Source organism: Zonotrichia albicollis, chromosome 5 (genome assembly GCF_047830755.1).
Source record: "Zonotrichia albicollis isolate bZonAlb1 chromosome 5, bZonAlb1.hap1, whole genome shotgun sequence".
Classification (NCBI taxonomy): domain Eukaryota; kingdom Metazoa; phylum Chordata; class Aves; order Passeriformes; family Passerellidae; genus Zonotrichia; species Zonotrichia albicollis.
In genome coordinates this window covers 55,564,832-55,581,870 of record NC_133823.1, presented here as the reverse complement: position 1 = coordinate 55,581,870, position 17,039 = coordinate 55,564,832, and the positions used below count along the sequence as shown (strand labels likewise).

The window sequence follows — 17,039 nt, the reverse complement described above, 5'->3', positions numbered from 1 at the left end:
AGAAAGGGTATCCTCAGTGGATGAGGGAAATGGGAAATGAACAGATGACTCACTGGCATGGCTCATCAAACAGTTCAGAAAAAAATTAAGTTCTGATGAAGAAAAAACTAAACATATCACTCAAAATTTCTGCTCCAGTGTATTAGAACAGGATGATGAAATGCTTCATTTGCCACTGAAATTTAGCTGCTAGATGCACCTTGATATAAGCACTGTGCTGATCAGGCTTTTTCAAATTCCACATGAAATCCTATTCAAATTCAAAGAATTTCTACTGCTGGGAAAATCTGTACAAGCACTCACACTCTGCTCAGGCAATTACAAACTCCAACACCTCCTCAAAGAGACTCAGAAGTGTATCTGACAGGAATTCTGGAGCTACTCTGGTTCTACAGCAGAAAGACCAAGAAGCTGAGGAACAGAGGTTGACATGAGTATGGGAAATCCTTAAAGATGGATCGTGGATGGTGGCTGCATTGGTAAGCAGTCTGTTAAAATGCCAAATCTGCCCATTAGGTCTCTCTGTGAGCAGACACACTTCTCAGGTGGATTTCATTCATTCAACATGGAACAATTCCCTAAAAATGAGCACTGAGTCATGTTGTTTCCTGTTTGCTGACCTACAGCAATGGTGATCACATTATGTGACATTTTCTGCACAGGATGGTCAAAGACTCATGCAAAGAAAATCAGTGAAAGCTTCATGGTACAGGGCACCACAGCTCTCAAAGAGAAAAATTAACTGAATAATCTCCCAAGCTGAAGAGCACATATTACTAATGATCTAGCAGAAACAAGTGGACTAAGCCTGGTTAGACACATACTGTACAAAATTTCTCAGCACTGAAAAGTGCTTTCATTCTTTCCTGAATCCCATGACAATCACATTCTGTTATGCTTTGCAGACAGCCCAGTAAAACCACTTTGATCATCAAGCACTGCACTCAAATCAAGTGAGACTCCTACAGACTTTCCCTCCACCCAAAGCTTCTGGGAGGCTCAGAGTATGCCCTGAAGTCCTCAAGGTTCTGAAAAGTGCCCCTCAGGGCTACAGAACAGCAAATGAATGTGTCATTAGGAATGCAACCAATGCCTCAGTTTCTCACTTCATGAAGGTTCTGACTTGTGTGATCAGATGACTTGATCTACACCATGCAGAAGCCCTACAGCTGTGTTACAATGTGATAGGACTATCAATGGAAAGAAGTAGCTTCCTTAAACTAAGTCCAGAAGGAGTGGCTGGACAAAAAAATATTTCCTCTGAAGAAGAGCATGTTTTACTACTACTCCCATGACTAACTGTGGCTATTTCTTGGAGAAAACTTCTCTTGAAAAGTTCTAGAAATGGAAGAAAAAAGGGATTGGGAGAGGCAAAGATCAAAATCTTGTGATTCATGGAAAGTGTGAAAAAAAAGTTAAAATTTCCTCTCGTACCTGGGTGATTCTATTCCTAGTTCATCTATCCAGGCTGTGCAATACCACAGCCCTCAAAAGCCACTGAGAAAACCACCTAAAAAAATCTGTGCTTTTAATGTTGCTACTGAAGGAAGTCAGGCTGCATTATCACATTGTCACTGTTGAGTATATTTTATCTCTTCTCCCTTCCAAACCTTGAACTACTGGGAAATACTCACCAAATCTGTCAAAAATCCCAGTGGTTTCAAAGACATCTTCAAACATTCCATAAAAATAAACTAACAATTACAAAGAATATAATTAAATCTGACATTCCATTTCCAGCCCTTTTCCATTCTCAGTTCTGTATTTTACTTCAAACAAAATCACTTACCCTTGCTTGAAAATATATGGTAGTAAATGGAATCTTAACACATCCCAGCCAGTGTCTCTCAATACGAGTGTGGATTCCACTTCCTCTCTCATGATCATCCTATTAAAAAGTTGCCCAACATAACACTTTGTAAGACATCTTCATTTCCTTAAATTCAATCAACAACTGAATCCAGGCATTAATAAAACTTCTGTATTAATTTCCTGTAAGTATCAGCTCCATTACTTGGGCAGCAGTAATTATTCTGCACAATTTCAAGCACATCTGATGCTGAAAACATGTAAGAACATCACAGTCCATGACAGAACGTGCTTGCACTTTAGGGTTTAAGTCCTGTATAACCTGTGATGGAGAACTTAAAGCTCTGACAAGGAGTCCACAACACTCTTCTCAGACAAAGTAAATGAAGCTCTGGTCTTCTAACAAAATATTTCATTAATATTTAGAAAAGCTTTTTGAAGTTAAAATTGTAGGAAAATCTAAGTAAACCCTGTGAAATGGAAAAACTATTTTCATGTGTACTGCCTATCGGATTTCCAAATCTTTCATGATCAGCCTAGAATTATTTTTAAAAAACCTCTGGCATGACATCCAAGTTTCAAGTGTGTAGCCTTCTTCCTTCTGCTTCATCAAGTATCATTTCAGTTTTGAGGACAGAATTCTGTTCCCAGTGAAGTGTGTGCATTATTTATTTCTGGGCTATGTTTTCAAGAATGTTGAGTGCTGCTATTTTTGTGTCTGCTGAATTGACTAGGAAAGCTTTCACTGGATTCAACAGGGGAAGGAGTTATGCCATCACTGAGAGCTTACAAAAATTTCTTGTTACTGGTACTTGCAATTCTTGTCTCATTCAAAAAAATTAATGCAAACAACCAGTAGATGGTTTGGGGTTTTTTTTATTATTTCACCAAAGAGCTTGTAAAACAAGATGAGACAAAGCATAACAAGATAGTTAGCAAAAAATACAAGAACTGGGATCACTCATCTGGAATGATGTAAAAAGCTCTGATTAAGGTTAAGAACAGAAGTCAGATTCTGTTGTTGATGTCTCTCAATTTTAGGATCTTCATTAAGGATCAGTAAAACATATTACACACTTGTGATGTGCTCAACTCTAGCAGCATTTTATGTGGTACAAGCTGAATTTGTACAAAGGTTAACACTGTAAAGATTGCTCCCTCTGATAGCCTTGCAGTATTGACTAGATATAAAATCATAAGGAATGACAAAATACAGAAAAGAGAGGCACAGGATGGGGGAAATTATTACATGGAAAAGTCTTGTTCTGACAACTTCAAAACGCTCACTATGTTCTCTATTGTACAATGTCCTTCAATTATGAACTCACCTCTACAGCATCATGAAGTACTTCATCAAAAACATTAATGAAGACTTCATCTTTTACTGACTGCAAACTGTGAGTGCTGTAGTCACCATTAGGAGCTCTGAAGAGGTTAAATAAATCAAAAAAGTGATTTGAACAATACAGGACAATGAGGATAAATATGCATGCTCAAAATGAACTATTATTGTGCAGAAATAATTTGGTTTCATTTTGCCATACCTGAATGGAAGCTCAAGTTCCTCATTCCAGCAGGGGCTTGGACCTTCTGCTGTTGTTGTCCTGCAGACTGTTCGCTGAAAAGAAACTTCTACAAAAGGACGGACCAAAACCTATAAATAGATATCAAAACAAAGAAAACAGACCTCTGCAAATTCATCAGAGCACATTAAATTACACATTTAAGCATTTAGAAAAACATATGTTGTGGCAATCAGGCTGGTTCTGCCCAGATATAAATTTAATATACCTTAAATATTGCACTTCATGGGTTTCTAAGCATTTATGAAGAATTCATAAATTCAAGAATTCGTATTCTTTAACGAATATTTTATACACTAGCATTTCCAAAAATTTATGTGCATTCAAAATCCTTGATGTATTTTATATACACTGTCAAAACCACATTTTCTCCCGAGAGTGGAAAAGGTACAGGCTATCTAATCAAGGAAAGCAACTGAATCAGAACATGTGATCCAGACAACAGTGGAAAAAAGTGCAGTTGTATCCTCTTATCTGTAATCCAAGAAGCCTACAGCTACAATCCCAGCTGTCCCTGAAACTGGCTCCTATGACAGATAAGCAACCTCATCTAGACAAAACAAACCCCTAATGTGATTAAAAATGCCTTATTTAACATTCAAATGGATATGGCAGAAGCTTTTCTACATTTCAAAAAGCTGTAATTTTGAAGGAAAATCACACGGAAAACAGTAAAAACCCTGAAGGTCTTTCATCTTCATTCAGAAGGATGCTGGATTTAGTTTTAAATAGCAAGAAATTGAAATTTCAGTGTCAGCCCTAAGAATGGCTGTGCTGGTTTAGACCAGGGGTGTACTGGATCCAAAGTGCAGCCTGTGAAAACAGCCAGCAGCCAACACACACTGAAAAGTAAGAACTGAGCAGGCATAGATGGTATTTTCTCCTATTACTCTTCCAGACTTCAAACATTTTCAGATGAAAGACTTTCCAAAGTCTGTAATGATTTTTCTATTAAGTAACTCCCAATGGATCACTCTTCACATACTTGTCCAATACCCACTTCAGCACAAAGCAACCTCTTTCATCCACAATACATGCAAGCAACTTCTCTGGGCACGGGCCAACTCCTGAATGCAGAATCACAACTTTCTTTTGAACCTAACTCCTACCAGCTTCATTTGCCCATCACTCACATTTGTGCTTACAGTGCCAGGAAATAGTCAATCCTTATCCAGTGTCTATGATTGATGATTTTGTGCCTTTCTACCATATTCCTCCTCCTCCTCCTCTACTTGCAGTTATGGGTGCTCTGGCTCAAAGTCCCACCATTTTTCACTGGGCAGGAGCCATTCTGTGTATTCTTCTCTGAACCTTTTGCAGTTTTACTCTCCTTTTGGAGATAAAGGAGTGGGCAAGGAAACCTTGCCAATAAAGTATCTTTCTGAGGGTGAATGCTAGTCTGTGGAAAATGCTCACAGCTTCCCAGAAGATGTCAGTTTTGTACCATACCTGGTTGAATGCCCAGTCTGGGCTGTTGGGTGGGCTCTGAGCTGATGGAGAGGCTGCAAACATCTCATTAAAGGACCTTGAAGATTTTGATGGCTGTTGAAGTTTGCTACAAGAGGAAACAGACAACAACAACCAGGGAAGACAGAGAATTCGTTACAAAATGTGAATCCCTCACATTGTCTATTAGTCATACAGAATTCTGGAAATACTGATGGTTTTGGTTACAATTTTAACCTTGGGAAGATATTTATTAGATCAAATAACACAAATAAAATGCCAGAAAGGGGTATTGAATGTATACTTCTTACAAGCCTCAGTGCAAGAGTACTTTGTGCCTGGAGGCTCTCTTTTCTGAAGGGTTTATTAACTGCAGACTTTTTAGTTGCCTACCCCACACAATCTCGTTGAGCTACAAGCTTTTAAGTTCAAGTACTTGAATCCCTGCAGAATGCATGAGCAGTGTAGATCTCATTGTTTTCATGCAAGGCCTCTATGGCAAAAAATAATTCATATGAATATTACAGATTTGTGTGTGAAGTAAAAGACAATATATGTTATATATGTTAAACATTTATTTTTACAGCACTTCCAGGTAACTTTTTTTTTGTGGTAAGACCACATTATAGACCATAAAAGAGTAACTATTCACATATAAACAGCTCAAAATAAGACGTCATATAAAGCAAAAGACTGGATGGGGTTTAAATTATTTTTGTAATTCTGGTAAAGAATTGAATTTTCCATCTTCTTTTTCCTGTCAATTAATTGCTTTTCTCAGTATCAATTTATTTACGGAGTGCAGCAGAACCTCTAATACAGCAAGAGAAAGAAGAGCTGACAATGTTGAATTCTGTAACTGGCCAGCTTGGAAATACCTCTGAGTTAAATGCAAGGTGTATTAATTTTGGGGGGGAGAGAGTGAACACTACATTAATACACTGCCTCTGGAGCTGAAGCAGACTGTTCAGGGTCTCTACATGACACACAACCATGCAGTGCAGGCATTGTCTTAATGTGCCTGAGTGTAAAGGTCACCTTTAAAACCAGAGCCACATTAGGCTCAGTCTATTAACTTAAATGGTTCATCAAGGAGAAGATCAACATGCTGCACTCAGGAGACAAATATAGTACCTCACAGTGAAGAACTGAGTTTTTTAATATTTGGTTTTGGTATTTAATTAATATATTATGAATTAAAATTTCCCTGAGTATCATCAAGAGGCTTCCTTATGGGACAATTCATCTGGCATTACCAGAGTTATAATGCTGTCAAAGCTGTAACTGATCTTTCTGACAGTTTCTGGTAAAACATGTCTTGAATTTCACAGCTACTAAAAAATTATTGTATTAATCTACAGACTTACAAAGTATCAATCCTTTATCATCATTTGTAAAAAGAGAAATGTATATATGTATGTTTTTATCATGAGAATCAAAACAAACACATGGCTGAATTGTAAAATCTGTTGCTTCATCTGTCTTCAAAACAGTAGAAGCCAGAAAATGAATCTGTACTGGAAAGAAGCTTTTAAACATACCTCATCACTGGTTTTCTCACTGGAATATCATAGGCTCTGATGATGTTCACTAACAGTTTTATGTCTCCATCTGATAAATTCTGTGCTGTGACCTTCTTCCTCTCTTTTCTTCTTGGCCTTAATGGTCGTTTTGGCTCTGCCAGTTTAAAGAGGCCAAGTCCCAAAATGCTAATAATCATAAACCAGGTATTAGTCAGTTTTGCACAGAATCCAACAGTCCAGTGTTACCATTACACACATGAAAATTATGCACTAACATGAACAGGAAATATTTGCTCCTGCTAGTGCCAAACAAAACTCCCTGAAATGTCAAAATGTTGCAATTGTTTAGTGCTGCACTAATCCAGTTCTGTCTCGTATTTCAGGAATTACAACTTTAATGTGCAAAAAAGATTGGTTGTTTGGTTTTTTTCCCCCCAAAACTATGCTAGGTGCAAAAAAGACAATTACACAGCTTCAAGACAGACCTAAACTACAGTGCTATAAACAAGGGATCTAGCAGATGAGGATAAGCACTGTACAGAAGGGGCAAAGCATCTCTCTACACAGCTATGTACACTGAATAACAGGCTACAGGGAGGAATCAGAATCAATACACCACAACATACCCTGGACCCTCAGAACTTATAACCCAAGGCAAAGCAGAGCCAAAGGAAAAAAGAAAAACAGGGAAAAAATAAAATGAAGATGTGTGCTTCATGTATGCAGATGTATGTAATGTTTACATCATTGATATCAACTGCCGACATTCCAAAAACACATTTAAAAACTGACAGCTAATGGTATTTCTTCCTTTAATAAAGACCCCACAGTAATTACTGTTAAAATAACACAAAATCATGAGTTACTGAAATATCCCAGTAAGTGAATATTAAACAAGACACGGTGTATTTTAAATTCAGTAACCATAAATCTTCACAAATAGAATACAATAAGAATTAGGATTCATTATGAGAAAATATAAATGAAGCATTTGATTCTAAACAAAAAGCTAATTGTAGTTTTGTTCAGATGTTTCTCTACTGTGGTGTGAAAACATCAACTAAAACCAAGCATGAAGCCTCTTGTAAGAGAGCAAGTCTCTGTGTCTCCAGCAGATGGGACTATTTAGATTTATACAGCTGGCTGAAAAACACTTTGACTGTATAAGGGTGCTGTGTTTAGAGTGAACAGAAGAAACTTCTACGTGAAAGAAAAAAAAAAAAATATTCACAACTTGTTTACTTACACAGATTTTAAGTGAACAATACTAAGAACCATCTATGGTGGGATGATTGATATATGTTAAAATTGATAGGTATGTGATTTGAAACAAAAATCTAAAGAAAGTGCTCAAGTAATAAAAGAAACAATTATCTTAGAAGAGAAAACCAGTAATTTCCAAACTCAGTATATTTTTTGAACATAAACAGCATATGACAACATTCAGCATCAGACGTATGTGGGAAGTAAAACAAAGAAAATTACAGTTAAAAATCTATTGCACATTATTTACAGGGCATAGGCACTGACTGTAAGGAGGCATCACCTACAGAACCAGTCAGTAATAGTGTTACTAACTCTGATAGTTGCCTGAAAATTGGAAATATTCAATCTGGCACCAGCTGGACTGTGCTCAGCTCATCAGAAATGCATCCTATCCTGTTATATCTTATTTACATGCTGCCACTTTATTTCTGTCAAAACCAAGCTTTTTATTAAAGAAGATTTTACTACACTTTGTTTATCAATGCACTGTACTGGCAGAGGTGTACACAGTGATTGCAAGTTTATCTATTATACTAAACACAAAGTCACATCAGCTAGTCACATTAACACACTTTGTAAAACAGAAATTTAAAAATCAGGTGGTTTTACATTAATTTCTTTTATTTGGAACAAATAAAGATAGGTCCTTACCCCAGGCCTGGAATCTCCTCTTCATTGACAAGGTCAGAGAGAATGAAATGGTGCTTTGCTATGAGGAAACGCTTGATTACTGATTCTCGAACCTGTGAACGGGGAGGGAAAAGGGACAGAAGTGCATTTCTAACCCAGACCCACTGCCAATATTTGCATTCTGATTGTTAAACACAAACAAAACATCCACATACATATTCTTCATTTTTTCTGAATTTTATGAGGGTCACAGTTGAAAGAAAAATTTCTTTCCTCCAGCTATTTCTTTAGAATGTAAGAGCAGCTCATTTTACCAATACAATGCTTCTCTAGAAACAGACTGGCTAGATTAACAGAAGAATATATGAAAACATACAATCAAAAATTATGCCTTTATCTGCTTACAGCTCACCATCAGAAACAATTGCAGAAACAAATGACATCAACAGACATCTATTTTCCACATCTAAATGAAGTTGCAAAAAAGGCTGTAGAGAAATCTTTACAGCATCAGTTATGTGGATCAAAAGAAATACTTTGGGCTATAGAACTGGTGAAGCCTGCATTAAAATCCTGTGATTTCAAATAAATGTTTAAAATTCTTAGTTCCTTACTTACCTTTGTTGAGGTCATAGAGTGAAGCACAGAGATAAAAGTCTTCCCTCATCTCCTAACGAGGATGTGGAAGCAGACTGAAAGAATATTGCCTTTATCCTTTTTTCTTAGCACTAATGCTAGTAGTGGCTTTATACTCTGTGCTAGTACAACATCAGAAGTGATACACATATAAAGATCACATTTTGGAGTGAATTGAATTTCAGTTCTGATACAAGAAATCTAATTTTCTAGCCCATCTGACAACTTACAGAAATGTAAAGTATCTAAGTACTGTTTTAAAAAAGGCTACTTGTATTTAATCTAAGAAAGAGGCAAACAAAGGTATTATAATGTATGCTATTCTGTACTACTCCATTGCTATTCAGTGTGCTGTAAAACCCATATGTTCAATGCCATGCAAAACATATGGGGCTGACACAGACATGACAGCTTTGTCAAAAATCATTTTTATACTCATATTGAATCTGGACTTTGGCAGTTGCCTGGAAGATTTAAACACTTTTTTCTCTACTCTTCTTTCATGAAGCATTCTAACCAATAATTTGTTTTGTCCTACTTTAATTCAACCTTATCATCATATTTCATGTTTTCCTGGCAGGCTAGGATTTGATACACTTTTTGATATTTACACAACTGGTAAGAAACTGGCAGCCATGTTTCACACTTGCTTTTTTGTCAGTCTGAAATTGTAAACTTTTGGTTAGATGATGAATATTTTCCTTCTTTTTCCCTAAGGATTAAAGAGAATGTCATCTTAATATAATGAAAACTAGAAAAATTAATTTAATCAATATAAGGGAAGATGTTACTGTAATACCACAATGAAGGTAAATGTGACAGATGATACGCCCTCTGCCTTAGGCTGCAGAACAAGACTCTGTGTATTACATTAAATGATTTTTAAAAGTGATTAGGGCCACTTTCGTGGAGCTAATTAAGTTCTTAGCATCACAGCCTACAACAAAGAAAACAGGAGGAGGGAAATCACTGAATTCCTGGGACTCAACAGTATAAAACTCTGGGGCACTGGAGCAAAGAAGAATTTACAGAACTGACAGAAATACGCAGAATGGCTTGTCATTTTGTATATTGCATCCTTCTCAATAGCATTAAATAACACAGACTTCCATTTGTTCAATTACTCCAGTTTCAGGCCTAACTTGGAATTTTAAAGATGTCTGTAGGTCACATTTAGAGATGAATCAGGTTTTAATATTCAAGGAAATAAAGTATCCAAGTACAAAAGCAACATACAGCCTACAGGAATATGGTGAAGCACATATTTAGCATCTTACCTTCTGCAGATAGTTGGCAACAACTGCTCTGTGTGCATCTAGGTAGTTTTTGCTGTCAATCACATCCCTCTCTTGCACTCTCTTCTCATAGTCCTAAAGATATTTATTACAGTTTGTGCTTCAATATATATTCAATACTTTATCACATATAAGAAAAAATGCGAAGTATTTAATTAATAATAATGTATGGACCACAGAAAACCACAGCAGAGTGAAGTTTGAGGAGTTTGTGAATTATTTCTCGTTCATGTAAAGCTATTTTTAATGCTAGTGTATAAAACATGCTAAATTTTCATGAATAGAGACAAGAATACCATTCAGTTACAAGATTCATATGGTTTAAATTACAATGAATAACTTGACAATTTCCCTCTCTTCTTTGAAAGCTGAACTTTGACCTGCTGTTATAAACTGAAATTCCATTTGAACTGGAAGTGGCTTCACTTATTGCAGCTTTAACAGGAAGAGTTCTTTACAAACAGAAATGATGCAGTCTTCTTGGAAGATGGTCAGAAATCTGAACTGTGTTTTAATACTATTAAGTACTTTTCCAAATAATTAGTAATTGCTTTTCATAGGGTGTAAAACTCACTTGGTGAGTAGAACTGCACTTGGTTCTTAGGGAGAAGTATGTTGGTGGGATATCTCTCAGGGCTGTGAGAGATAGATGGACTACAGAGAAAGCTCTACTGAGAGATGCAACTTCTATTCACAAGTTTAGGAAAGTGTCTCATAAAATAAGAAAAGGCCGGAGGTAACACTCAGCTTTCAAGCAAAAACCAGAGCTTACAAGAGGCTCTCCCAGGATCTGAGAATCACACTGGCTTTAGAACCACAGCTAGTATTGTAAAAAGTACTCAGTAAAATTAATCTTCAGGTCTGAGCTCTAACAGTAAGAACAAACAGCTCAATGTCTAATTAGTGTCCTCTAAAAAGCAAAGGGCCCCTGGGATTGATTATATTCAATTTCTTCACAAGTGACCTGGATGAGGAAACTCAGTGTACTGACAGCAATTTAGCCAAGGATACTTGATTAGGAAGAGTGGTTAATGTGAGTGACTGAACCATAGTTCAGAGGGCTCTTTATGACTTAAAACTACGACAACTGAAGCCTCAATTATAAAAAGAAAAAATTCTGTATTGAGGGTCAAAAAATTTCATGCACTGGCAGAGTCTGGAAATCAACCAGAAGAATAACAGCCATATTAAAGTAAGTGTGGGTTTAATGACAACCAGTGACATGTTCTTTTGGCAAAAGGCAAACCACAGGATAGATAAGGATCAGCATGTCCTACAGACAAAGAGAAACTACTATCCTCTCCAGCCTGACACTGCAGAGGGCATGCCTGACATACTGCAGCCAGTCTGCAGCTGCCAATTCAAGAGGCATTTGGAGACAACGGATGAGATCCACTGAAGGGCTACTAACACAGCAAGAGGCCTAGAGGACATGACCTACAAGAAGAGGTCAGAATCTTAGATTAATGTACATTTGAAGAGACTTCTGGTGGCCAACTGATCCAAACTCTCAGAATCAGAACAACTCCAATTAGAATGCTCAGGGCCTTGGATTTTCAGTATCTCTAGAGATGGCAATTTTACAAACTTGATGGACAATGAGCTCAAGAATGTGAACATGTTCTTTGTGAAAAATGTTTTCATTATGTTTAACTGCAATGTCTTTGGGAGTAACTTGTGTCTATCATCATCTCACCTCTAGGATGAGTCCCTCTCTGTTTTCCCTGCACCACTGGGCACCTGAAGGGTGCAGTAAGAAAGCCCCACAAGCCTTGCCTCCTCAGGCAAAAACAACCTCAGTCCTTCCTGCCCCTCCCTGTAGGTCATGGCTTCAGCAGTGCACGTATTCTGACAGCTCTGTACTGGACTTGCTCCAGTGTTTCAGAGTCTTTCCTGCACTGGGCAAGGTGATCAGATTCATCAGTCTGCTGAGGAAGAGATTAATGAGCAATGCAGGATCTGCTCACAACTCTTTGAGGGGCAAAAGGACAGGGTGCCAAAATCATCTCTCTAGTTCCAGACAGTACAAGAAGGGAAAGCAGCCATTAAACACAACCTGGAAGGCTCAGGTTGGATGTGACTTTTTTCTTTCTTTTTTTTTGAACAATCTCTGGAAGGATAATGAAGCACTGGAACAGGTTATCCAAAAAGGCAGTGGAGTCTCCCATTTAGAGGTTTTCAAGACTTGGCTAGACAAATAAACAGCTGACCTCATCTAGTGCTGGCAACAGTACCACCACTTCAGTGGAAAGCAGGACCAGATGATCTCCAGAGAATATTTTACAAATAGTATTTCCATGATTCTACGAACTTCCAGACCTATTTGCCAAACAGCTAGTAAATCAACTGGGAACAAATCACTTGAAACTTAATTTTGAAGATCACAGCACATAAAATAAACTCGGAATGGGCAATCATGGGTTTATCCAATTTATCTTAATGGAAAAAACCAACAAACCTCCATCAAAATAATTCTTAAACTATGGTTTTCAAATTTTGAATGATTACATAAAATGAATGAAAATAGCCCATAAAATGAACTGCATCAGAAAGGTGCAGCAAACATGTGGTGCATCTTTAAATAAAAGATACAGAACTAATCTAAACTTACAAAAAATAACAATATTTATTGCAAAGAGATATGTCTGAATCAATAAATATCTTTTAAAAACATTATCATACACTAGAAAGGAAAAAAATAATTTTTCAAGTAAATCTATGTCAGAAGAAGTAGGGATGAAACAGCATTTGCCAGAATCTGAGATGACTCTGACCCTCCTAAGCCAATGAACATACTAAAATGTTCCTTAGCTACATGAATTGCTAAGAACAAAAAAAAAAAAAAAGCATGAATTAACACTAATAACAGAGTTGAGATAAAAATAATTGAAGTATAACCCAAATGAAAAAATTGCACACATTGCATTTCAATAAGGTAATTAACAGACAGGCAAGGGCAAGGTAAGCTAATTGGAGCAATGTACTAAAACAGAAATATCTGTAACACAGGCTCTAATGAAACAAAAAAAGGTTTTAATTCTTGTTAGAGTCATTGCTTCTAATAGTCATCCCCTCCCCCAAAAAAGGGCTCAAAAGCTAATAGGCCTAAACCTGAATTATCTCTAAATTACCTTTTTATATCTAAAATCACTTTTTTAAAAAGTATCTCAACTTTAACGAAAACTACTAACTCATAACATTTTTGCCTACAGCAGTTTTTCTGTTTTATTTAACTCTGAATGAAGTATGGCTGTGGAAATATTGCCCTGGAAGGAAGCTAGTTTAATTAGATGAAAATACCACTAGAAAAGACTGAAGGAATAATTTTTTTTTTTTTCATGTCAGCATAGCTTTACATTCTTTAAAGAAACACTTGACTTAACAGCAAGTCAAATATCATAAGCATTTAAACTAGAAAAGAAGTATTTCAGAAAACATTCTACCTGGAAGATTTTCTCACTGATTTCTCGTTCATGTAAAGGGACTTGCTTGTAGTTTCTGAACTCTGCCACCTCCTCATTTCTGAGCTGCAACAGTCGGAATCTCTTTGATCTATTAAACTCCTCATCAGAAACAAAATTAAATTCTTGCTGCAACTGTTCCAATCTGAAGAAATCAGGAACGTGTGCCTCTCCGCTTGTAGTAATCTAAATTAGTAACAAAAATATGAACTTTTTCATACAAAGTGACAAAAATCTATAAAATAGCTTTTATAAGTTTTGCATGCATATTGCAAGGATGTTCATTTTAAGCAAAAGCAATAAAGATGGATCACACAGACCAAACACCAAGTATTTTATAGCAGTGTTTTGCTGAGCAAAGCATATGAGATTATACATTACAGAATGTAATAAAATTCTATTTCCTTGTATCATAAACAAAAGATCAGAGAGTATGAAAACTATAACATGCCAGAGTAACCTAGGAAACTGTACAGTAAAGGAGATCCACTTACAGAACTTCAGCTTTGTAAATAGCTATGCAAATTAAACAGCTATGTAAATAAACAGCTATGTAAATTAAACAGCTATGTAAACAGCTCCTCAATTTGTTGTTTAGAAAAGCTGAAGCCTCTACAAAACCCGAGATCTCTGTGCAATCCTCATTAATGAGCAGCTTCTTATCTAGTACCACACAAGTACATTGGAAATTCCCTTGTACTTTAAGGAAACAACAAACTCAAAATCCGTATTTTGTTTTTAATTTATTAACTGATCTGTATGCACATTCCATTACACCTATTTTTGCCACTACTGAATGAATTAATAAATCATATTCATTAATATGTAAACAACCCAGTACTAAATGCATTAATCATATTTTTAGTAGATATTTTGCTTCTTAACATTCACACAAGTATGTCCATCACAAATTCAAATGCTGCTACCTCCCTGGATGCATGCAGATTGCCTGGGGAGGTTCTGGTGATCAGGAGCTCCACAGCTCCAGCAGCCCCTCAGCTTCGAAAACACCACTCACCATGATCAGCTGCATCAGAGCTGCATTGTTTGGGTCATTGGGATCAAGTTTTGCTTCAGCTGCCCACTTAGCTAGTTTCTTCATATCAGTTAGGCCTGATGTGCCAATGGATGCAATAGCATCAATATTTTTTAAAGCACTAAAAAGACAGAATTGACACAACTTACACCTAAAGCACATTTGATTTAGCAATATAAAAAAAGTATTTAAAACAATGTTAGAAAAACCCAAAAAGCTCCCCACAACCAGAATAGTAGATTCCAGTTCACAGTTCTTAGTTGTAACTATGAAACTGAGAGAATGATCAATCACAAAGCAAAGTAAATGGGAAATATGAAGGAAAATATGGAAGACAACTTTTATACAGCTAATAAGGTGCTTTTTGATATACTCCTGATATACCTATGCTATTCCATGGTGCTGCAAGTAAGAAGATAAGTTGCCTCACACAGTGAAAGGTAACATAAAAATGTTGACAAAGAACGTCTCAGACATACAGTCCTTGCTTGTGTTGTATCTTAGCTCCTGTCTCTGACCTCTCCTCCTGGATGGTGCTTTCAGCTCTGCATTTCAGCCCACATCTCTGCCCCCTCCTCACTGCTTCTGCACAGACCCTGAATCATCCCCTCACCACGTCTGGGACTGCTGCCAGCACTCTGCTCTGCCTGCCACATCCAGACTGCACGCTGCCTGGAGAGGACACTGCCTGAGCTTGGGAAACCCTAGCAGCCTTCTCTCTTGTGATGCAGCACCACTTATGATCCTCCCTGTAGCTACCAGTCCCAAGTCTTCATCCTCTGGGTGCTCCCACTCACTTTCTTGTATTCAAGGAAGTATGGTAGGTAGTCTGGAGGCCATTTGTACACTGCCCTGCTTGCCATCTGCATCTTCTCTCAGGAGCCACCTCTGAAGGCTCACTGCTACTCAAACCTTGACACATAAGGCCAATACACCAGGACATGTGTGTTATTTATTAGCCAAATACCACTGCAGTGGATGTTGCCCCTTCTCATGTTAGGGGTGCCAGTTTGTCTTTCATCTCTACTTAACTTGAGTACTTTCAAGAAAAATTTAAAACTTATAGGTCTGTCTTGTGCTTGGTTACAAACAAATACCCAGCAGTTACTGGAGCCGCAGATAAAGAAGGAACATCAAGTTTATCTTGGCATCAGTCTTGAACAAATGTCAACTGAATCACATTTGTGCTAAAAAGCTCATGGGCACCAAAAGCTAACATTAGTCATGAAAATCCTGTCTCTGACCTTCCCAACAGACAATGGAAAATCACAGGGAGCTGTTCATCTCCACAAGTTGTTTCAAAGAAGAGTGTTTCACAGAAAACTTCCTTCTGAAATTCTTCAGTTTTCCATTTATTATAGTGATTAGTCTCCAGAGTTAAAGTTAGCTATTGGGAATCCATCTTTACATTTTAACCTCATCTATTCTGCTTTCACTGAAGTCAGCAGATACTGATATATTGATCAGCAAAGTACTTGAATGGCTGCAGCTTGGTTAGCAATAGTAACAATTTGATTTGTAAGCCAATGTCTAGCCTCTAAATAAAAACAAAACTGACAAATGAATCAGCTGGAAGAAGTACACATACTTGCTCAGTATTAATAACTATGGGAAAAATTTTAAGGGTTTATAGTGAAGGTGCCTAAGGATGTTACAAAAGCAGCCTTTATGTATCATCTCTTCGACTTTACGGAATTAAATAAAAGCAACAAAATGGACAGATAATCTACAATAACCAACTTGCAGCCTCAGGGCAAATTAGACATAGCCTCTCCAAATGCACTTCAGATAAGAAAGAAGTGGAACTTCTGCTCTCAGCAAAATAATCACAGGAAGGTTCCTTGACAATATATTCACTCTCTATTAGAAAATCATAAAATTGAATTAATTAGCTTGAATTTTCTAGAAATAATAGGCTAAAAAGTATAATTTCTAAGTAAAATACATTTACTAAATACATGTACCCTAAGATATCTGCAGAGGGTTACAGCACAAAGTAAAATATCTAAATATGAGGAAAAAGACTTATTAAAGTCTTGATTATGAAATAATTTATTTTTTTTTAATACTAGTACAATCAGTTTTCCATGAATCACTGAAAATTCATGTCTTATTACCTTGGAATGCCTGTGTTTTGCTGAGATACTGGAGGAATTAAGGGGATTCCTTTTTCTCCAACTGCCCAAGAGACACTACTGGATACTTTCCCAGAGGTCATGAAAGTCATTTTGTTGCTACCATCAGCTTCAAATGAAAAGGACACACCTATCAAAAGGGAAAAATCCAAAGTAGTATTTATACATTCAAACACAGTATCTTAATATTTTAAAAAATATTCCAGAAAATGAATAGTC

At 36.8% G+C, this 17,039-nt stretch overlaps 1 protein-coding gene across 5 annotated transcripts in view; it reads right to left on the bottom strand.

Annotated features, from left to right (window-relative positions):
- Positions 1-17,039, bottom strand: part of CC2D2A (coiled-coil and C2 domain containing 2A) — a 55,074-nt gene that overhangs the window by 12,393 nt on the left and 25,642 nt on the right. For all 5 annotated transcript variants that reach the window (XM_074541774.1, XM_074541776.1, XM_074541777.1 and 2 more), the window contains 10 exons: positions 16,803-16,950; positions 14,668-14,806; positions 13,632-13,835; positions 10,171-10,263; positions 8,279-8,370; positions 6,380-6,547; positions 4,842-4,947; positions 3,354-3,463; positions 3,138-3,234; positions 1,790-1,888 (listed from right to left, as the gene is read on the bottom strand). In XM_074541774.1, coding sequence (XP_074397875.1) covers positions 1,790-1,888; positions 3,138-3,234; positions 3,354-3,463; positions 4,842-4,947; positions 6,380-6,547; positions 8,279-8,370; positions 10,171-10,263; positions 13,632-13,835; positions 14,668-14,806; positions 16,803-16,950 — 1,256 coding nt within the window. The remainder of the gene's footprint in view (positions 1-1,789; positions 1,889-3,137; positions 3,235-3,353; positions 3,464-4,841; positions 4,948-6,379; positions 6,548-8,278; positions 8,371-10,170; positions 10,264-13,631; positions 13,836-14,667; positions 14,807-16,802; positions 16,951-17,039) is intronic.